Source organism: Hydra viridissima, unplaced genomic scaffold, assembly GCF_058129835.1.
Source record: "Hydra viridissima isolate aposymbiotic clone 2 unplaced genomic scaffold, HvirCarnegie_v1 scaffold_16, whole genome shotgun sequence".
Lineage (NCBI taxonomy): Eukaryota > Metazoa > Cnidaria > Hydrozoa > Anthoathecata > Hydridae > Hydra > Hydra viridissima.
In genome coordinates, this window is record NW_028324315.1 from 613160 (window position 1) to 636633 (window position 23474).

At 30.4% G+C, this 23474-nt stretch overlaps 2 protein-coding genes and 1 long non-coding RNA gene across 3 annotated transcripts in view; 1 reads left to right on the plus strand and 2 right to left on the minus strand.

Annotated features, from left to right (window-relative positions):
- The window catches only part of LOC149877183 (uncharacterized), a 288845-nt gene that overhangs the window by 139528 nt on the left and 125843 nt on the right, over positions 1–23474 (plus strand). The gene's annotated exons all lie outside the window — the stretch shown is intronic.
- Positions 1487–3187, minus strand: LOC145182953 (uncharacterized). Its single transcript, XR_016448078.1, has 3 exons — positions 3006–3187; positions 2824–2904; positions 1487–1636 (listed from the first exon to the last, which is right to left on the minus strand). It is a non-coding gene; the product is annotated as an uncharacterized LOC145182953 (long non-coding RNA).
- On the minus strand, positions 17026–22747 carry LOC149877199 (uncharacterized). Its single transcript, XM_090074284.1, has 5 exons — positions 19749–22747; positions 18576–19616; positions 18007–18476; positions 17530–17811; positions 17026–17418 (listed from the first exon to the last, which is right to left on the minus strand). Exons 1-5 carry the CDS (start codon positions 22474–22476, stop codon positions 17026–17028), a joined length of 4914 nt encoding a protein of 1637 aa, XP_089930410.1. The 5' UTR covers positions 22477–22747.

Here is a 23474-nt window from a genome sequence, read left to right on the forward strand (position 1 = left end):
CAGTTGCTAGATGCAACTTATTTCAGCCTTTGTGGCTAAAAGGGTTTTAAATACGAACGTAAATTTTAATTGACCCCAAGAAACATTCCATTTTTAAATATAAGTTTTGCGCAGTTTGACAGCAGAGTATATCAGAGTGTAACGCAAAGATAGGCTTTGAAAAAGCGTTTGAAATCTATTAAAAATCTGATTTTAGGTATCAACATCCGTATCAACCCTTACTTCAATAATAAGTCCATAACAATCCAAATAATGTCTTTTTTCAAACTCAAATTTCTATGCCACAGGGGATCGAAAAGTATTAAATGGCGTTTAAAAAGATATTTGAATATGACATCAAATTTAAATATACTTTTTGTTTTCGGTTATTTTTAAAACGATATTTTAACTTTTAGTTTGACATTCCGTAAGTTTTTACTTGAGTGTCCGACTAAATCTTTACCATAAAACAAGTTGCTACTGCTGCATTATCTTTTTAAGGTGGTCCTCCACAGAAAAGGCTAACTTTTGAAAGCAAAAAGTTTTTGATTTAATTTTTTCACCAAAAATGTGGTTCTATAAACTATTTACAAAAATCAACTTTAAAAAAATGTCTCGGTTAGCCAATTATTTAAAAAATGAATGAAAAAACTAGCATTTTTTGTGACAAGCTAGCAATCAAAATACTTATCATGTCAAGCTGAAAATTGGTGTATATACTCATTGAATTATATTAACCCGGATGAGAAGCATTTTATATTATTCACAGTATATAAAAAGTTACAAGATTTGAAACAAACATAGAAAAATTGGTGGACAAGTGGCCAACATTAGTCTCATAAAAAAGTACTTTCCTTATTTTATTTTATATACCCTTCTCTCATCCGGATCCTTTTTAATTATGTGAAAAATCAAAAAAAAAAAATTAGATAAAAAGCTTAAACGAGTCCAAAGTTATCATGTTTTTAAGATTTTTATTCGAAGCAAAACTTTATTCTGAGAAAACAACAAATATATAAAACAAAAGAATAAAACCATAATAAAAAGTTCACAAAAAACATATCAAAACCCTCCAGGAATATATTTCGAGTTTTTTTCTTCATCATCTTTGTCTAAGTAACCCTTTTTAATTGTTCTTAGTTGTTTTGTTCTCTTTTTGACACGGTCAGTGGACTTTTGAAGAGACCGCTTTATAGTTTCTTTCTTCTTTTCATTAAGTTTCATAGGCGTAACATATCCTGTTAGATGAAACTTATTTAGTACAGAGAGGATTCCATTAGGTCAGGCTTGGTCGGGAGAGGCGTGCGATCGCACTTTAATCTTGACCACGCATAAAATATTTATTTGCGACAACTTGGCCACGGCTCTTAAGATGTTTTGAGAACATTTCAAAAAATAAAAACATCTATGAAGCCGTGGGCAAGTTGTTGCAACTAAATGTTGTATGCGTGGTCAAGATTAGAGTGCGATCGCACGCCTTTCCCAACCAAGCCTGCATTAGGTCCTTCATTAAATTTAATAACAGATGAATTAACTGCAGACTCTAAGACCACTCTACCCACAAAAACATTTTTTGGGCAGCGTCTCCAAATAATCTGGTTGAGTGCCTCGTTGGCGTTTTGGGTCTTACCATGGAGACATTTTTTTAGTAAATCATCTGAAGATAAATCAGTAAAAGTTGGTTTCAAAATGTTAAAGACTGCAGCAGAAAGATTCACTTGCTCTACATAAGTATTTACACCATGAACTCTGTCTAAATGATACTTACACCAAGTCTCTGAATCTCTTGGGCACATATGGTGTCCCCATTCCTTGTCGTCAAAATCTGTGCAATGAAACAAAACGGCCCAAACATCTTTTTTCATAGCATACAAATTTTCAAGATTGTTTCTAATGGCTAGGCCATAGAAGTTGTGCATAGAATTGATCACAGATTTAGTTAACTTTCCTCTTCCATGGAGTGGTGTGTTTGTTCCTTTGTAAGTCTTAACAACCTTAAGAAGTCTAATACCCATTCTCTTCTGTACATGGCCAATACATTCCAATTTTGTGATTTTAATGTTCAAATCTTTGTAAGGGTCGCTTTCAATTACATCTTTAAAGGAGGAACATGGTTTTAATTACGTCTTTAAGAACCAACATGGTTAATAGTGCATTGATGATTTGCAAACCATTCTGCATATTCTGGAGTTGACATTTTATTTTCCCAAGAGACACAGCCATGGCAAAATTTTGAAAGTACTTCAACATCAATACATTTTTTATCAATGATTGTTGTTACTACTCCATTAAGGGAGGAATATCCTCGGGTTTGCCAAGTTCCATCAATGGTAACACGTTTTTGATTTGGGCATTCAGAATTAGAATGGAAGCTTTTAGCAGCTTTTAGCATGCTTTCACCAGCTGCTGTATGATATGCTTCCTTTATAGAACCTTGAGTGTGACGATGATAACAATTGTTTGTGATACTAAATACGTTTAAGCAAGAAAAAAATCTTTCCTTGGTTTCAAAACCAACACCAATCTCTCATGAGGCAATAATGCTTCTAATATTTATATAAAACGGCTTCTTCATTTTTGAACCTTCCTCTTTACTAATATATTCACAGGGTTTTGAGGTAAAAAATAGCTCTCTGTTTAAACAATATTCACAGTGTATTTCTAAAGAATGGGCTAACCCCTTTCGAGATTTTAAATTGTCAATAACTTGTATGTTTTTGTTGCAAGTAAAGCATTTCCCAAATTTTTCTATAACGGTTTTAAAAATCTTGAAGTTTATTAAAATAAAATAAACAAATTTATCAACGTTATTATTCTCCTCTACATCTGATTGTGAAGACTCACTTTCTGTGTCAGAAGAAAAATCTACATCATCAACAGTATTTGATATATCAATTTCAACTTCTTTGTTTTGTTTGTCATCATCTCTACCCACAATGTTTTTGTGGGTAGAGTGGTCTTAGAGTCTGCAGTTAATTAATTTGTTATTGAATTTAATGAAGGGCCTAATGGAATCCTCTCATCACTGCATATGGCAGATTTGTTGTGAAGATGCTGATTCGTTCTCTTTCTTTTCCTGTTAACAATTTTCTTATTCCCCATAGCCATAATTTTAAATATAATTCGTTTGGTACCAATACAAATGGGGTTGCAATATAAACAAATATCCAAGAGCTCCTAAAATTGACAGCACTTTTTTCATTTACGAACAACTATTCACAAGTAATAAATAAATAAAATAAGCTTTAAAAAAAAAAAAAGTTTATAAAAAGTTTGAGAGTGATTAGTCCAACTCACTGATCTCTATAATAACTATAATTATTATAGAGATCAGTGGTCCAACTGCATAAACCGCAGCGGAACAATATGCTGCGGGCGAAACAACCCTAGCGGTTTTACTAAAATATTTTTCCGGCCGTAAAACTGTTTACCACCGTAATTTTTTCCGACTATAAAGTTTAAATTTTTTTCGATAGCTTTTGCTTAAACAAGCAAAAAAGTCTTTTTGAAACAGTTTCGGCTGATTCTAATGTTATTGGTGCTCTCAATCCGAAAATCAAAACAGCTTTGCCCATCAAGTTTTTGTGTTTAAATATAGAATTATTTATATCTAATATCTGTGCGAATAAACATACTAAAACATACAGCAAATCAAGCTAAAACAAACACTGTAGTGGTGGTAAATGGCATCTTCGGCTTTATTTTCCCACCATTTTCTTCTTCTTTGCTAACCCCTACTTGTTTTATTACATTCCTTGGCAATGGTAATAATGATACAATACCAACAACAACAACAACAATAACAACAACAATAATAATCATAATAACAACAGTATTAATAATAACAATAACAATGATAATAATATTAATTATAAAAGTACTGATAATAATAATATTAGTAAAAATAAAAATGATAATAACAGACACCATTAATGTTCAATGTACTCCTGAAATCTCCTAAGAGTATACAATCTGTATTTAATAGTATTAATTTAAGTTTTAAATATAGATATAAATAAAAGTTAACTAAAGCCAAAACTAAAAACTTTTATTTTTATGTTTATCTTAGAAAATAAAGGTTTTAAAGGAAGGAATCAAGCGCAATGACTGATTTCATACAAATCATGTAACACATAAATACATATCATTTAAGATTAAAACTTAACACAAATTAGACATTGAGCGCATGTAATAAATCCAGTCTAGATCTGTTATTAATTCATAGTTTTCTTTTTTAAAATTTTGGCGAGAATAGTGGAACCAAGCGCAACATGCTTCACATTGAATACTGCTACTGATTTTGCACTGGTTTCTGGCTCTTCAAGTTTTAGTTTATCCCCTTTTCCATAGAATGTTATAGGTTTTAATAGTAATAATGCTAGATAAACATATTTTCAAAAAATTATCTAAATTTGTTTTTACTTTATCCCAGAGCTCTTGATCAAATTTTATTTTTTTCAACATTTAAATCCTTAAGTGTCCAAACAATAAAGTATGCTGACTTGCAATTTGTGATGGCCATTTGAAGTAATAATGTTATTTTATGAGGGTATAAAACATCAGCAACAAGAGGAGTTGGCTCGGATATATAAATATTGTTTAAAAAGCAAAATGCTCGGATGATAAATATTGTTTAGAAAAGTTTAAAATGATCGTTCGTTAAATTCACGATGACATTCAATTCTTGGATCAAATTCTTGTAATGCTTTCATTTATGTGCTTTCCATATTATTATCATGTTTCATTATTTGCTATTCTTTTTTTAACAAATAGGTCAGTTATTAAACATGGATTGATATCTTTTCAAGAAGATTTATTTCAGGCACACGCTTGTTCGGTGCATGTTGGATTACACCAATTTATGTTACATTTTGTAAAGAGTGGCAGTAACATGATTACAACCTTCGAAAATGAGATCATCTATGAGAAAAAAAAAAAAAGTTGTAAAAGTTAGTGAGATTATTTCTTAAAATTCTTAAAACTGTATTTTTTACGAACACCAAGCAGAAATTAATTATTATTACTAAAGACAATATAAACTTTTCTTCTTTTGTTAATTTTTTGCGAACCACACATTTCGTAATATGCAAACAAAACATCTTTATTAAACCTGCTGTACAATAAAAGGGGCCTAAAAAACCACAATAAAATAATGAAAATGCTTTTTGATCCTTGTACTTGCAGATTTCCAAATCAAAGTACTTTTTTTTAAGGATATACGAAAAAATATTTCCCATGTTATACTAGGCCACTTAGCAACTGAGTCTTTTCTGTTTTTCATAGATGCAGAGTTTGGGTCAATTAGATTTAAAGCTTTTAGATTGTTCTTATATGAATGATTAAACTTTTCTCCTGTTCTTCTGCTATTTCTGTATTTAATTCCAATGCAGTAAGTTCTTTTTGACAGATAAATTCAAAAAATCTTCCTAATTTTAAGTGGCATGTTAAACGATACTTTCAATGATACATTTCTAAATAAGCTATTTTAAACAAACAATTTAAAAAAATAAGATAAGCGTTTTCAAAAATCTTTTCTATACAATTTTACCCTGCCAAGAAAAACGTTACATTAGGTGATTCATGGTTGTCTCTTAATTACGAAAAGGTCTTTTTTTAAAAAATGTAATAAATTATGCAAATAAAGATTAAGTCATTCTGTAAGTCAGGGATGGCCAAAACGAGGCTTACTTTTAACTTTGTCATCTTATTAAAAAACTAAAAAAAAGTTTTAAGTAATGAACTGAAATAAAAAGAAACAACTCAAAAAAATCTCGAAAATTTCGAGATTTTTTGGTGACTTTTCAAACCCAATCTCGTAACTTCTCGTATCATCTCGTATCATCTCGAAATAAAAATCTCGATTGAAATTCCCAAAACGTTTCGAGACGCCTGAGCTTAGAAGTAAATAATGAAAATATATAAATATAATGAAGTAAGTAATGAAAGGAACATTAATGTTCCTTTATTATGATAATTTATTTTCTTTATTATAATAATTTATTGGAATAACTTGTAAGTTGAAGATGATTACCTTTAACGTGCAAGTTACTCTAATAAATTAAAATGATTTTAAAAGTTTTCTTGATTGAAACTTTTGTATAAATACTTGACAGAATTTAACAAAACTTACGTAAAATCAATGTGTTATTTGGTTTGCGCTTAAACCGTCTCCTACACGTGTTTTTTCAAGATTTAAGTTCCATACTGAAACCTCTATTAAAACGTGCTTGAAACCTTGAAAGACACGTATTTAAAACCTCAATAAACACATATGTGTTTCAAACATATGTTTCAAACATATGTTTGAAACTTCTTAAAAACGTATTTAACTCCAGTAGAATTCCCGTAAAATCAACGTGTTTTTGATATACGCCTGGATCGTAACGAAGTTTTATATCCAAAAGTAAAATAAGATGTGCCGGCTGGGTAACTTTATTGGAACTTTGGAAGATAGCGCCTAAAGTTAAGTATCCACTGCTGAAAAAGATTATAAAACTTATTTCAATTTTTGGTTCAACATACACATGTGAATCTTTATTTTCCACTATAAAATTTGTCAAATCAAAGTATCATGCAAACCTAACCAGTGAGCATTTCTTAGAGTTACTTTGAACACCAACTACAAACTTAAAGCCAGATTTTAAGGAATCACCAGTAAAGTTCAGAATCTTAGTGTCTGATTGGAAAATTCATAACTGTTGTAATTTTGTTACTTTTTTAAAAGTTTATGATCTGCATAAGCTTCTTTAAACAATTCTATAACTGGTTTTTTAGTGCGAGTAAAAGGGGATCAAATATTTGTTTAGCTTGGTTGAATTGGATTTTTTGAAACACTTAAGATAGTTCTAAGTTGTAAACAAGCTCACATTTAAATAAAGGTTTTTGCCGTTGTAAAAAAATTATTTTAGTTTTTCTCTAAATATAAAAACTATTAGTAAAAATAAATTTTGTATGCAAAAAGCCTTATAGAAAAGTTTGTTCATTTTCATAAAAATCTAAATTTAATATTCTGGAGTATTTTACAACTCCTATTTCGCCACGTTTAAAAAAAGAATGCACAAAAATTTTCTTAACGAAATATTTGATAAGGGTCTTCGGCGCATCTAAGTATTTAAATAAGAGGAATGACTTGAGAAATTTTTTGCAAACGTAACGATTAAAGATTAAAATTACGTATGTTCGTAAAATTAACTGAACGTAACGATTAAAGATATCAATTAAATTGTAATTTTGAAATTCCGACGAGATGTTGATTAAATTAATTCGTAACTTCCAATAATTTGCTCAAAAGGTTCGTTATAGCTTACGTAAATCAATTAATTTGTTTGAAATTTCCGTTAAAAGTTACGAGAACCATCGATTAACTTATTACGATCCTTTCCGTTGAATTGTCATAAAATTTTGAAACTGAACATTCTTACGATAACTACTATCGAAGATTTTTCTACAAACCCATTCATTACTAACGTACTATTAAAGAATATTACACACAATAAGAACAGTTTCACTTTTTTTGAGTTACTATAAAAATATTTAGAATTTTAAACTATGAAAAAATTGTTAAACTTGTGTGTAGATGTATCTTCTAACAACAATCACAACTTGTCATTTGACTCCCTTGGGCAAGTCTTATTTTCTCAGTTGTTTCCTGGCTAGTGTTCTGACATTGCTCTTCTATTGCTGAGTACTGAGACTGAAAGGTGTTTTGAGTAGCATTTGCTCCTTTACTGCTTTTATCATCTATCTCTTCCTCTGAATCCGAGACCTCAGTGTTTCCTTTCTCTTACGAGTCACCCTCGTTGACCTTACTAAACCATCGCCATATGAAAGATTTTGACATGTTATTGACACCAGGACTGTAGAAATTTAGTTGAAAGAATGTAGGTAAATTTCGTAGCTGACGAATATTTACGTATACGTATCGTAAATAACGATTAAAATACCAGTAACAAAAAATAAATTTCATTATTAATACATCAATAAATTCAGTAAACTTAACGATACTAATAAAAATACCATCAAAAATAAGACTTTAAAAACTCTATTTTTAAAATGATCTAGTATGTGGAACACAATTTTGTAAACAAATAAAGTTGTATAAAAAACACTATTTATAAAAAGACCCATATCGTTATTTACTTAAACGCAACTTAAACGCAACTTAAACGCAGTTTAAACGCAACTTAAACGCAACTTAAACGCAACTTAAACGCCACTTAAACGCCACTTAAACGCAAGCTATTAACGGAAATTTCGTAACTGACGTAAGATACATATTATTACGATTGAATCTTACAGTTAATTAGAATAAGATCGTAAATCACAAATCAAATAATGACTTTTTTTTCGAAAAATGCAACTAATTTAATCGATTTGCAGAAGATCTGACGCAAGAAACTGACGCAACTTCGTTTAATCGCATTCGTAAGTCTCTTTTCTTATTTAAACGTGACTCTTGCCACACAATCAGGCCAGCGCTTCATCTAGCTTTTTGTAAAGACTGTATTTTTTAATAACTTTTTCTCAAAAGTTTATATTTCTAGCTAACCATGTTATATAAAACAAGACACCCGTCAATTTACTTTTGGGTTTAAAATACTTCATTTTAAACGATGTAAAATGGCTCCTGTTTGTTAAATAAATGTCCTTTGCTCCTGCTGTGAATTTGGAAGCATTCAGGCTGAGCAATTTGTTTCAGTATATTAAAAAGTAAAATGAATGCTGATTGCATTTTAAATAACATTTCATTTATCAACTGGCGAAAGCCTATTGGTTGAAACTATAGAATATTCTTCTAAAAAAAGTATCCTTACAGGTTTTTAAAAAGTAGCAGAAGGACAACTTATAATGTTAAATGTTTCACCCAGGGTTGTACTGAATTAGAACAAATAAAAAATTCTCCTAGAGAGCCTTTTTCAGACAAACTAGTTACAAATGCCTTTACACAGACCAAACGCAGATGATTGTGTGTAAGAACATTATGGTTCCTTGTTTGGCTGCAAAATCTGATAAAAATTTATCATTCGTTATATGTATATTTCCACCGAGGTTTATTTTAGGTAGAAATGCTTTAAGTAAAGAGGAGAAGAATAACGCGAGGAAATGTCCGCGACTAATGTCAACTCTTAAGAGTCAAGTCTAAACTTGCTGTATAGAGCTTTTTGGTCAGTTTATACAAATGCTCAACTGAGCGGATGCGCATGCATGGGAACTATTTGCAAAATTTGCTCACACTCAAGATGACCTTGCAACAGTGATGATCAGGTTTAAACTTTGGCGTAAGTGCATACTCAAAGGAACAACCATTTCAATCGCGCTGTGCCAGTATTTTATTTCACTTCTCTTAAGTATTTTGATTGATTTCTATAATTGTAAAAGTTTTCTTTTAAAGTATAACGTGCATTGTGCTTAAAAAGAAAATTAAAAAAAGTTAAGTTTAGTTATCTCATATTTTCCATAACGTTTTAAGCTTGCTAAACAATACTTAAACTTATATGCCAGAATGTTTATTAGATGTTATATTTCAATGACAAATAATCACTTAATATTGCATTACAAATAAAATGTCATTTATGAAATTATTGCTTAAATTTGCAGAAGAATTCACACTTCAAATATTTCTTTAAAATATTGAATAGGTTTGTATAACATTTTAACTAAAAAAGTGAGTACGTTAAAAAGTTACATAAGTTTAAATATAAATTTTGTAAACTTATCTAAAAACGTGGCATTTAAATTCAATTTCATGTAATGTTTAACGCATGATGACAAAACTATATCTTTTGAAATGATGTTTAACAATGGTGTATCAATAAACAACTCAATTCCTACAACTTTTTTTATTGCTAATGAAAATTAAAAAACAAGATGGCATACATAACAAGACTCTACACAGATTTTTTGTGTTACCCAATTTGTTAAAGTTTCAGCTCTGTTAGATTTCAAGAATTCTATTTTATGTTTTGTAACAGAATTATCATATTTCTTGTTTTCGGCCGAAATTCCTATGCAAAAAGAAACTTCAAGATAAAAGTCTTTTAATTCCCTCTCCTGATCTTCTTTACCGAGATACATTTCCAGCATTACTTTATTTTCATTCCCGCGAAAGGTAATTGCTGGTTGTAAGATATAACCGTTGTACATTATCCACTTATCAGATGTCCATTTCTTCATAGCTTCGTTAAACGCCATTTTTAAACTGTACATATGATACACTGTTTTCTCTTTATCTTTAAAACTGCGAAAATGAGGTTTTCTAAAACCAAATACTAGAGTCCATACAGCAGTTTCAGTTCTTAGTGATCTGTTAAATCTCTCATGCGATTGATTATTACGCTTTGTAAGAGAAGGATATGCAATTGCCTTGATGTACCAGTCTAAGAAACCAGACCACTTGCATAGGATTGGGTGAGTATGAGACAAGACAGTTGTTAGAAACGTTGTATCCATGTATTCATACCGACATTCAGCAAGCAAAGCTTCGATGTTTTGTTCTGTTTGTCTACTTTCATCGGCTTCTAACCAGTTTAACACAAACGTCATCACACTATTTTCATGAAAGGCAAGCCACTTGTCAGACGTCAATAGCATTAACAAGCTTGAGAAGTGAAGCTTGTTTGGTAATTCACTACATGCAATGCATTCTAGCGGGGTAAATAATTTGATGAGGTATTGGTTGCAGCAACTAACAAAAAAATCTTTTGTTTGAACATGCCCGAGAGAAATTTGGTAGAAAGTTAAGCGATCTAACACTGAATTGCATTCATCGATTGTTGCAACGCTGACATATTCAACCATTGCAGATCCTTGTTTAAGAAGTGTATCACACATATATCGATCACCATATTCTAAAACCTTAAGTAGTTTAAAAAGGCCAATATTATTTAACAAATCAAAGTCGTAAAAGGAATGAATGAGCAACTCCACATATTCACTATCACCAGGGTTTACTCTCAAGGTAATTTCTTTTTCATATTTTTCTTTCATAGAAGTTTCATAAAGTAGTTTTTCAAAGAATTTGCTGTTTATGCCCAATACCAACTTGTGAACTGGAAAACGAACTTCGTCATTGCATCTCTCAACCTTGTTATCTACAAGAGGTTTAGTATATATATATATATATATATATATATATATATATATATATATATATATATATATATATGCTTGCCATATTTATTTTTTTTACATTAACATCAACACTTTCATAAAATTTGACAGTAAAATTTGGTTTATTTTTTTTTTAATATTTTAAATTCTAAAACTTAGTTTGAGATTTCAATTTAATTTGAGAAATTAAATATTCGATTGTTACATTGAGTAATTTGAAAAAGTTGAAATTCAAAAAGTTCATTTGACACATAGTATGCTTTATGAGTATTGACAAGGTAAAAAATGCTTTTGAACCAATTAAAGTTAAACTTAGAACTAATCAAAGATGGTTTCCAAAATTTAGCAGTGGATGCTATCATTGGCACTGAGTTCACGGGGGCAACAGGGGCAGTGCCCCCCCCCCCCAGGAAATTTATACTAACAATATATTATCACGGATTATCATGAGGGCGAGAGTATCTATTCGCCCCCGAGGTAATCCGTGATAATATATTATTAGTATAAATTTCCGGGGGGGGGGGGGGCCATTGCCCCTGTTGCCCCCGTGGACTCGGCGCCTATACATGCTATGTTGTTGAAAACGAGCAACGCTCTGGAAAACCTCAAGAAGCCTAAAATTGATCATTTGTTAGAGTTGCTTAATGAAAATCTACACCAAATGACAACAGAATTAGTTCAAAAGCTTTCAGCTCATCAAACAACTGTTTCTAAGCGTTTTCATGAGCTAGGAAAAATTTTAAAATGTCAAAAATGGTTATGGGAAAGAAACATAATTCACCGATTGAACAGTTGCATTTCTTATTTGGCAAAATTTTTGAAAAAAGATTATTTTTGGAAAATGGTTACTGGAGATGAGAAGGTAATTTATTTTTAGAACCCTAGTAATAAAAAAGAGTGGTTAGGTTGTGGTAGAACAACGATTGCAGCTCCAAAAAGAGGCTAATACTTTAATAAAGTGATACAAGAAGTCTGATGGGATACAAAGGTATATATTTTTTAAAGTAATTGAAAAGTATTATAAAACGAACTTTGTTTTACATTATTATCTTGTTATTATTGTTGGTTATCTGGTTAGTACAAGAAAGTAAAACATTGCAGATTTGATTTTCAAGATATTTTCAGGATGTGCCAGTAAGAACTTCAGTTGTGCACACAGGCATTATCTATGGGCAACTTTTGGTAAATAGCTTGTAAAGTGATTGTGATTGCGAAAATATACTTATGACTTTGCTGAAATTATTTTTATAAGAAACGTGAAGTGACTTTTTATAATTGTTTTATTAGTGCCAGTAAACTACAAGCGACAACTGTTTTAGATACGAAGAAAAACACTACGATGTCAGATATAAAAAAGACTCAACTGAAGTATTATTGTTTATTTTGAGTTTTTGTTATTTTTGTTATATTTGTTTATTTTGTTGTTTTTTTATTTTGTGTTTCAATACTTTTGATGCCTACTTTATGTGCATTTAGCTCGTGTTAGAATAAAAATTATGCTGTTAGTGTTCCACGTTATAAACAACTTTAGGAAGTTCAAATGAAGAAATCTTAGAAAAAAGAGCTGTACACATGAAGAGCGTTGTCATATAAACTAATTACACAAATAATCATGATGAGTTGGGGTATCTCTGCGACACAACTTTAAAATTGATATTATTAATACTAGATTTACTATCTATAACTTGATCTAGTATATTGTTTGAATAGAAGTATAAGGAAAAGTTGGTTACAAATTAACGAACAATATCTAAACATTAACCTAAAAGCATGTAAATAGTGTTAAAGTAGTCTAAAAGTTACTAGCTTTCCTAGATCTAACAACCTAGGCACTAGTAATCTAGATTTCTTTTTTGATTGTGATTTTTTCTTTATCTAAATACTGTTCAAAACTAATTTATGAATAAAATTAATATCTATAACTTAAGTGAATTTGCATTCATTTCTTTTTGATTGTCGAGGTGTTAGCCTTGCTTATTGTGCCTTGGGTTGATTTCCATTAATTTGAACGTTTTCTCCATCCGCCAGTGTTTTATGTTAAAAAAATAAAACTAAGTGACCAAATTGAGCAAATTGATAAGATTAGCGAGGTAAGAAATTTATATCACCAAAACTCTGGACTTAATTTCTTTTTGTTCTCAAAACGTGGTGTTTTTATATTTTTTCGTTCGCATAGGAAGGGAGCTTAAGTACATAATAACGCTTCATTATTTTTACAGCACATATAGCGTATCTAAGGTCTTCAATTCGACTTTCAATAAGACCGTGGGAATTAAGTTTTAAGCAAAAAACATTGACAAACATATTAAATTAATATTTAAATGTTTTATTTTGTTGAGAGAAAAAGTAACAAAGCTAGAAATATTTACCGTTCGATTCACCTTCATTAAGTTTATTGATTTCGTCTGGTGTGTCCTCGATAATACGCAGTGTTATTTCGCTTAAGAAATTGTTTTTGTAAATATTGCTGAGGGACTCAAGAAATCCTTTCTTCATTATGGAAGGCTTAAGAGCTGTTATGGTACCACACTTATGTTTTTGAAGATTCTTGGACTCGTTCATTATTTTGGTCCTATAAAAGGAAGTAGCGTATACGTGGTTTAAACATCACGTGATGTATAAACTGTGTTCATTTTTTATTATCGAATAAATAATTATTTAATTACTACTTGGTTTTAACTAAAACCAAAAACATTTAAAAATACTTAAAATATTTGAGTGGCATCCCCTTGCAGTGACTACCGTGCTACTTTATTATCATATTTAGAAGCTAATTTCCAAAGCAATTTCATCAGAAAAAAGAAGAATAGAAGAACTTCTAGCATGAATATTATTTAGGTATGACATTTAAATACTTTCTGTTAAACAGCATTATTTATTTTTGCTTTTAAAATCTCCGCCGCTTTTATAATTATGCAATTGTTTCTCTTTTTTGACACAATTTTAACACTGAATATTTCAATAATAATTTCAAGTTCGCTTATGAAAGTTGGAAAAAAAAAATAATGTGCCTGCAAAACAAATATTATAAAAGTGAGTGGAAACGAAAGTCGAAATGGTCAGATTATAGTCGCAAATCAGATAGATTCAAATGATTGTTTTGGAGTTGGGTTGACTTCCACCCTTGGAGTAGAAGACATAACGCAGTTGGAAAATGCATGCTCGTTTCAGCCCTTAAAAATTTTTTTTTTAATTTTTTGATCTAAGAAAAAGGTCTTGCGCTAAAACATGTTAATGATCAAAAAGAAACAATCCGTAAGAAGATTTTATAAACAAATTGCTGAAAAGTTATTCATTCTTGATCATGAAACTAAGAGCACAATTGATCCTTCTCAATAACCAGATTATGACATTGACAATACTTTTCTTATTGTGAGGTTTATATTGAAGATGAAACAACGAAAAAGTTGACGTTCAATGTGAAATATTTGGTGTGACAGGCGGTTACGCAAGATGGCCAGATTTCTTAACATTACGTCACGTAAAAAGGTGTAAAAATCACCAAGCATGCTTCCTCAAATAATATGTCAAGCGCCTAGGTCCAAACAAACCGAAGCTGGACCACTACAATATATTCAGCCGGTTACGGTTACCTTTAACTACGCATGAAAGGTGTGCGTTTATCGAAATTAGTAAAAAAAAAAAAAAGGATTACTATACCGAAGAAAGCAATCCGATAGCTGTACTCCATCTAAGACTGAAACTTTGCATTGTGTAAGAGAAACTACGAACAGCTGAACAAGAAATGTGATACTATTTCTAAACTTAAGAGTACTTGGATAAAAGTTTTGAAGGAAGTAGCCAAGAAAAAGGGTGCTATTATGTTTCTTGATTTGAAGCGTAAGCTGTACAATTCTGATTAAAAAAGCCTGCTTTTTGTTATTTTTTAAAAGGAAAGTTCATGTGGTTTTTTGAAAGTACGAAGTACGACTTAGCTATTTGATAACTTTTAAGTATTTGAAAAACTATGCCACTCTTAAAGTTCTAATTCAAGTTGCGAAATGCTGAACGGTAGTCTATGACAGACACTTTGAAAAGAGATGCTTATAGATAAGCTTGCAAGTTAAATATGATTAGCAACGAGGGTAGCTGTAACTTTGAAGCTAGAAAGTATGTCAGTCTTCCATAATCCACAGATACATGTATTATGCAGAATGTTAAGATGCAAGGTTCAAAAAAGAATAAAAATATTCGAAAAAAGTTTTTGTATTCATAAGAACAACTGCATGCAGCACTTAAAGCTTTAAATAAAGATGAAAAAATTTTGTGTCAGCAAAAAAGTTTAATGTTCCAAAAAGTACCTTAAGCGACAAGTTATCTGGTAAAAGCCAACCCAAACGCCAAAACTCTGGCATTAAATCATATCTTGGAGAAGAAATAGAGAATGAATTGGTTGCTTGGTTAATGCAGTGCGCTAACATGGGATTTGCGATAACAAAAGTTATTAATGAAGGCAGTACAAAAAATAGTTAAAGGGCAAGGTATAAAAATGCCATTTAAAGATGATATCCCAAGTAAAAACTGGCTTTACAAATTTATGCGCCGTCATAAGGAATTATCACAAAAACGAGCAGAGCATATTAGTAGAGCTAGAGGTCTTACAACTGAAGCAAACTATTCGAGGCTTTCACCGACTCCTCTTGGATCCCTTGGCCATATTTTGTTGTATTCTGTCAGGCTGAGCAAAAAAATGCCCAAGGGCATCAACCAATTCAGTGGTAAGTACCGAATTTTGCGACAAATATAATGATAGTGGTAAAAACATAATGGAACTTCAAGTTGATGCACATCCCAAGGATGAATAGATTGTATCTTATTTCTTAAAGTTTGCATTAAGTTCTAGAGAAATATTCATTCGCTATCACTTCTTGGTATACTAGAAGAAGCGACATCAGAAATTTAACATAAGCAATCAATAAAACATCGAAACCATCGTGCTAAAAAACGATCAAGAGTCGATAATTTACATGATGACTTCTTTCCTACCATAAATTGATCAGACAAAGTCATCAGTTCAATATGAATGACAAAAAGAAAACAGCAAAATATGGCTAAGAGATTTTATTATCATTATTGTTGTTGTTATTATTGTTTTTGTTATTATTATTATTATTATTATTATTACTATTATTATTGTTTTTGTTATTATTATTATTATTATTATTATTATTATTATTATTATTATTATTATTATTATTATTATTATTATTATTATTATTATTATTATTATTATTATTGTTATTATTATTATTATTATTATTATTATTATTATTATCATTATTGTTTTTGTTATTATTATCATTATTATTATTATTATTATTATTATTATTATTATTATTATTATATTATTATTATTATTATTATTATTATTATTATTATTATTATTATTATTATATTATTATTATTATTATTATTATTATTATTATTATTATTATTATTATTATTATTATTATTATTATTATTATTATTATTATTATTATTATTATTATTATTATCACTATAATTATTATTATTATTATTATTATTTTTGTTATTAATATTATTATTAATGTTATCATTATTATTACTATTTTTATTATTATTATTTAGTGTTGTTATTATGGGGTCATTGTTGTTTTTATTGCTATTGTTATTATTGTAAAATCTCGAGGATTAAAAAGTAACTGAACGTTTGGAGAGACAATATATTTTTAAACTAGTACAAAAGCAAGAGAGTCTATGCTTCTCCACCAACAGAATATATAATAAAAAAGAGGTCTGTGGAGAGCACGCACCAATAAATTGCCCATTAACAATAATAACAATAATTAAGTTACAAATACCACATTTAACAACACCCACATACAGTAATAAAATAATAAATATCACTTTCAACACGCTTCTTTATAATAATTAATTTTTACTATCACTTTTAACACACTCCCCCCTGTTGACTTGTCAACAATATTTTTCTTTTAATTGTCTTAGATATTGTCCATCAAGTGCTGCCTGTCGGGTTGGACGTTTATTAATTGACCTGAGCGCCGCATCATTCTGCCCAATCTCGGTTTCAACTGCACAGACATTTTTCTTCGAACTATCTTTATCTTTGTTATCTTGTTCAATATCGATCTCCAGAGGAATTAATTTTTGGACCGGTCGGAAACATATCTTGGATGTTCCTTTATTCGATATAACCTTTAATTTAGCTCCACGAATCGCTTTGTCTTTTCCTTCAATAACTTCCACAACTCTTGCCATTCTCCACTGACTTCGAGGTGTCATATCTTTGTCATTAATTAACATAATATCATTTACTTTTAGTACCTTTTCTTGTTTATTATCATTAAACTTATTATATAAATGTTGTTGTTTTAATTCATTCAGATAAACCTTACTGAAACGCTTTCGATAATCATTAATTAAGTTCTTTAAGTAGATGGCACGTTTCTTGATATTAACCATATCAAAACATAAATTTGATTCCACATTATTCCTTAATATATTTCGTCCATACATCAAATGAAAGGGAGTAAGCGCTTCTTCATTATCATCTTCACTCATGTAGACAAGTGGTCTACTATTAATTACAGATTCGATATCGCATAAAACTGTTTGCAGTTCTTCATAAGTAACGAGTGATTTTCCCATAACCTTCAATAGTGGTATCTTAACTGATCGTACCAATCTTTCATAAAATCCTCCCCACCAAGGGGAAGCAGGTAGTATAAATTTTTGAATAATCTTATTATTTAAACAAAACTTTTTTACTTCAATCGATTTAAATGTTTTAAAATTGTCACAAGTAATGCTATCAGGTATGCCCCTGCGTGCAATAAAGCGTTTGAGTGCTCGTAGGAAAGCAGGGATCTTCATGTCAGGAGTTAATTCCAGATGAGCAGCACGACTAGACGCACAGGTCAAAATCAAAACGTAAACCTTAGATACCGCATCAGTTTTTAAATAACTTTTTACATATAAGGGTCCAGCAAAATCTATGCCAACAGCTTGAAACGAAAACATAGAAACATTAACACGATAATCGGGTAAGTCAGGAGTTTGGGGAGGCAGCATTGTTCTTCCATTAATCTTCTTACAAATAACACACTTACGCAGAACATTCTTGACAGTTTTTCTTCCTTTAATAATCCAAAACCTTGCTCTAACTTGACTTAATGTCATTTCAATACCATGATGCATAACACGTTCATGGGCGTCACGAATAATTAACACTGTAAAATAGCTATGTATTCCATCACGTAAAATAATCGGATATTTTTCATTATAACTCAGTATCGAATTTCCAAATCGTCCTTTTAATCGCAATATATTTTGTTTGTCAGTAAACAACTTCAGGGATGAACTTAGCTTCTTGTAGTTATCTTGATTTCGTAAATAAAACTGTTCAACTAATAACCATAAATTAAATGCCATATCATATTCATCAAGTGTCAATATATTTTCTTTAATTATTCCATTGTTTTTCTTAATTGTTTTTATCAAATTACTTGCAAATCTATTCACATATCCAGTTACCATTATAAGTCTGTTCAATGTGCTAAACTTCTTAATATCTATCAGAACACCAATATTACCACTACTCGCAGCCTCAACCATATTTACTCTACTCTCATTTATCCTATCTACACCCTTCGACTCAATCAGAACTTCATCCACATTCAAACTACTCTCACCATCAAACAATCCTACTTCAACCTCCTCCTCACACAAAAATTTAGGTCCAGATAACCAACTATCACTCAATAGCTTAAAACAAAACTTACGAGTTGGAACATCTGCTGGATTCTCCAATCCTGCTACATGCCTCCATTTCTTCCTCCCAACCTCTTTCCTAATCACAACTACACGATTTTCCACCCAAGGTTTCCAAGTTTTCTCCTTCCCTTTAATCCAATGCAAAGCCACTTCAGAATCTGTCCAACAACTAACATTACTAATAATTATTCGATCTTCTATTACTCGTTTCACTTCTCCTACTAATTTGCTCAACAACAAACAACCCAACAGCTCTAACCTAGGAACAGACAACTCTTTCAATGGAGTTACCTTTGTTTTGGCTGCCAAAAAAAATACTCTCACAGCAACACTCGTCTTAACTCTTAGATAAACAACTGCACAATATATCTCTCTTGAGCTATCACAAAATCCATGTAACTCTGCCGAAATTATTCTCTCCTCAACTCTAACAAACGCAAATCTCTTTACTCTTAAAACACTCAACTCCTCAACGTTTCTCAACAATTCTTTCCACTTAAACTCAATCTCTCCACTCACACTCGCATCCCACTCCTTTTTATCTCTACACAAAATTTGAAAAATTGTTTTTAGTCTGGCTGTTATAGGCGAAACAATGCCTAATGGATCGTAAATTGATGCCGAAATTTTCAAGATATTCCTTTTTGTTGTTTTAAGTTCCCGTGACATTTTTATAAAGTCATTAAATTGAAAAATAAATTCATCATTTTTCGAGTCCCATTCAATTCCTAAAACTCTTTTATACTCATAATCGCTTTTACCCAATTCTGTTTCTAAATAAGTACTATCATCGAGATTGCTTATTGAATTTTTTATTTCCTTATTTCTTATCATTTTCTCATTAAAATCAAAATAGTTTTGTAATTCTTGGCTATTTGTTTTCCATTTCCTTAAATTGAAACCACCTTCAGACATAATTGCTTTAGACTTTTTATAAAATTCTTTACCCTTCGTTACACTTTCCGTTCCAGATGTGACATCATCAACGTATAGATCTTCAATGAATCTTTTTACAAACTTGCCATTAGATTTTTCATATTTTTTGATGTGATGTCTTATTGTTCCACTTAATAAAAAAGGACTACTAGTCAGTCCAAATACTACTCTTAAAAATCTATAAACAATCAATTCTGAGTCCTGCTCTACATCCACATTTTTATACCAGAGAAATCTTAAATAATCTTTATGCTCACTAGAAATTTCTATATTTAAGAAAGCTTGTTTAATGTCTGCTAATATGGCAATATAATTTAATCGGAATCGCAGTAGTACATCAAATATTTTGGATAACAGATTTGGCCCTGAATATAGACAATCATTCAAGGACAATCCATTGTTAGAACAGGAAGCATCAAATACTGCTCTTATCTTAGTAGTTTCCTTATCTTTTCTTAAAACTGGCCTGTGCGCTAGGTAGTATGCTTTTCCTGATTCCTTAGCGATTTCATTCTCAGGTACTCTTTCAATAATTTTATTCGTTTCGTATTCTTTAAAAATAGCGTCATAATCACTTAACAAATTCTTATCACGCAATTGCCTTTTTAACCTATTCAGTCTAACCTCACAAATTTTATAGTTATCTGGTAAACAATCGTGATCTGGTTTAAAGGGAAGCTTAGTTACGTATCTCTCACCGTTATGCATAATATCATTTTCAAATTTATGTATTACACACTCATCAGTGGATTCCATTTTCTCCACACTCCAAAATTTTTGTAAATCACTTCTTAGTTCATCAATCTCACTGCGCACATCTTCCACACTCTCGATTAAATTAGCATCAACGCGTAAATTCATGATTACTTTCTTATTAACGTTTTTTACAGAAGGCATTGGGCCACTTAACACCCATCCTAGAACAGAGGAAGAAGCCACAGGACAGCCCTCGACCCCTCTAATAACATTACCTGTCATAAATTTATGGTACAAATCACACCCTACCAATAAGTCAATAGGAAAATCTTTGGAACCATCATCATAATCAGCTAGAATTAACTTTGAAATATGCGGGTAATTTTTGCACGCTCGAGATATCTCTTGCCTCTGCAAAGGGCTACAAATAACTGGCACACATAGAGCCTCGACATACACATACAAATTAGCATTTCTATGTTTTACCTTAAGTTGAACAACATCGAGCTTTTTAACTCTGGAATTATTAAATTGACCGAATGTTTTTATTATTATAGCTTCTTTCCTTATAGTTTTTAATTTCAATCTTTCACATACATCTTTGGTAATATAAGACCTCTGACTACCGCTATCAAATAATATTCTGAATACTCCACACTCACTCTCTGAATTAAAAAACTTAGCCTTTGCTGTCTGTAGCAAAATGCTATCAGACACACCTACGAGAGTTGCACTAGTCTGGGTTTGCTTCTTATTGCAAATAGAGATGTGGTGTTTTCCATTGCATTGAAAACATGAATAGTTAGAATGACAAAATTTTGATATATGACCTAATTTTAAACAGATGAAACATCTCTTTTGCTTTTTTAGAATTTCAATTCTTAAATCTAAATTTGTTACTTTTAAACAGTGAAAAGGCTTATGGTTTTCTGAACAATATACACATTGTAAAATTCTCTGTTCTGGTGCTCTTCTATTTTGTGTATGAAAACCTGATGTTGTAAAGTTATTTTTATTTCTATAATTATAAGAAGAATTTTGCTGTGCATTTTTGTTTAAAGAATCGTATTTGAAATTTTTATGTTCATTTTTATCATAATTTGATTTTAAAAGATATTTGGCACAACACTCTTTAGCTTGTAGCTCTTCATTGTAATATTGTAAAAGTCTATCTAAAGTCCACAACTCTCCGGCAAATTTTCTAGAAATTAAAATCAAAAGTTCATCAGGCAGTTTCTCCTTAAGGATAGGAATTAACAAACAGCCGTAAGTTTTTGTTTCTATTTTTAGAGATCTAAGATTACGTACGCAGCTCTCTATATCATTATAAAGTTTTCTTAATTCTTCTAGATCATTTAAATCTTTAATTTTCCTTATTCTTAACAAAGAATCCATATGTGCAGAAACTAAAACTTGTGTATTCCCGTATCTATTAGTCAAGATTTCAATTGCCTCTTTATAATTTTCTGAACTGAGTGAAAGTCCTGAAATAGTAGCCAATGCTTGGCCAGACAAATATTTTTTTAGATAGTTAAATCGATCTATATCATTTAAACCTTCATGCCTATGAATTGATAGATTAAATTGATCCCAAAAACCCTGCCAATCTAAGGGATTCCCATTAAAAACTGGCAATTCTAACTTAGGTAAAATACGCTTTGATTTATTTAAACTTTTAACAGAATCTTTATCTGAGTCATTTATTTTTATACTTTTTAATTTTAGTGTCACTCCAGCCATCAACTCATGATAACACTCAACTATTTTCGCACTCTCCAAAACATCATTTTCAATTTCCTCTTGATCTAAATTATTTAATATTTCCTCATCAATATTGTTTAATCTCTCATAATTCTCGCTTAAATTATTTTTTAAACCTATTAATTTTGTATAGTTTAACTCCTCACTCTCTAATTCCTCTCTTATTTCGCTCAACAAATTTCCAAAACTTACTCGTAACGCTCTCCTTCTCGCTACTTTCCTTCCTAATGCGGCTGCCATTTTTAAATAAATATGCACAACAACTTAGAATAAAATCAAATTTTCGTCACAATCAACACCTTCAACAATTAAATTCTAATTCTATCAAATTCTTCCCAAACAATATCACAAATAACAAACTCCACTTACTTCAATGTTCAATAACTCAAATTTTACTTAACTCTTCATAAACTTCTTTCTTTAATCATTTAATTCGGTAACTCTTCATAGTTTTTCATCGGGCGCCATGTAAAATTTCGAGGATTAAAAATAACTGAACGTTTGGAGAGACGATATATATTTTTAAACTAGTACAAAAGCAAGAGAGTCTATGCTTCTCCACCAACAGAATATATAATAAAAAAGAGGTCTGTGGAGAGCACGCACCAATAAATTGCCCATTAACAATAATAACAATAATTAAGTTACAAATACCACATTTAACAACACCCACATACAGTAATAAAATAATAAATATCACTTTCAACACGCTTCTTTATAATAATTAATTTTTACTATCACTTTTAACAATTATTATTATTATCATTATTATATTTATTGTAATTTCTTATTATCATTATTACTTTTAACTTTATTGTAAATACTGTTTTTAATACCATTATTATCATTATTATTGATATTACTATAATGATATTCTCCACAAAATCTAATTAAAAATATGCGGAAGCATTTTTTTAACTAGATTTTGTGGAGGCCCAGGAATAAAATAAAACAAGTAGCGGCTAGCAAACAAGATGAAAATGGTGGGAAAATAAAGCCGAAGATGCTATTTACCCCACTACAGTTATTATTTCAGTTAGATTTGCTGTATGTTTTAGTATGTTAATACTCACAGATATTAGATATAAATAATTCTATATTCAAACGTAAAAACTTCATGGATATATTTGCTATAATTTTCGGACTGAGAGCACCCAAAAACATTAGAATCAGGCAAAACTATTGTAAAAGTGTTTTTTTTTTATCGCCGGTTTGTGTAATCATTAAATAGTTAAAAA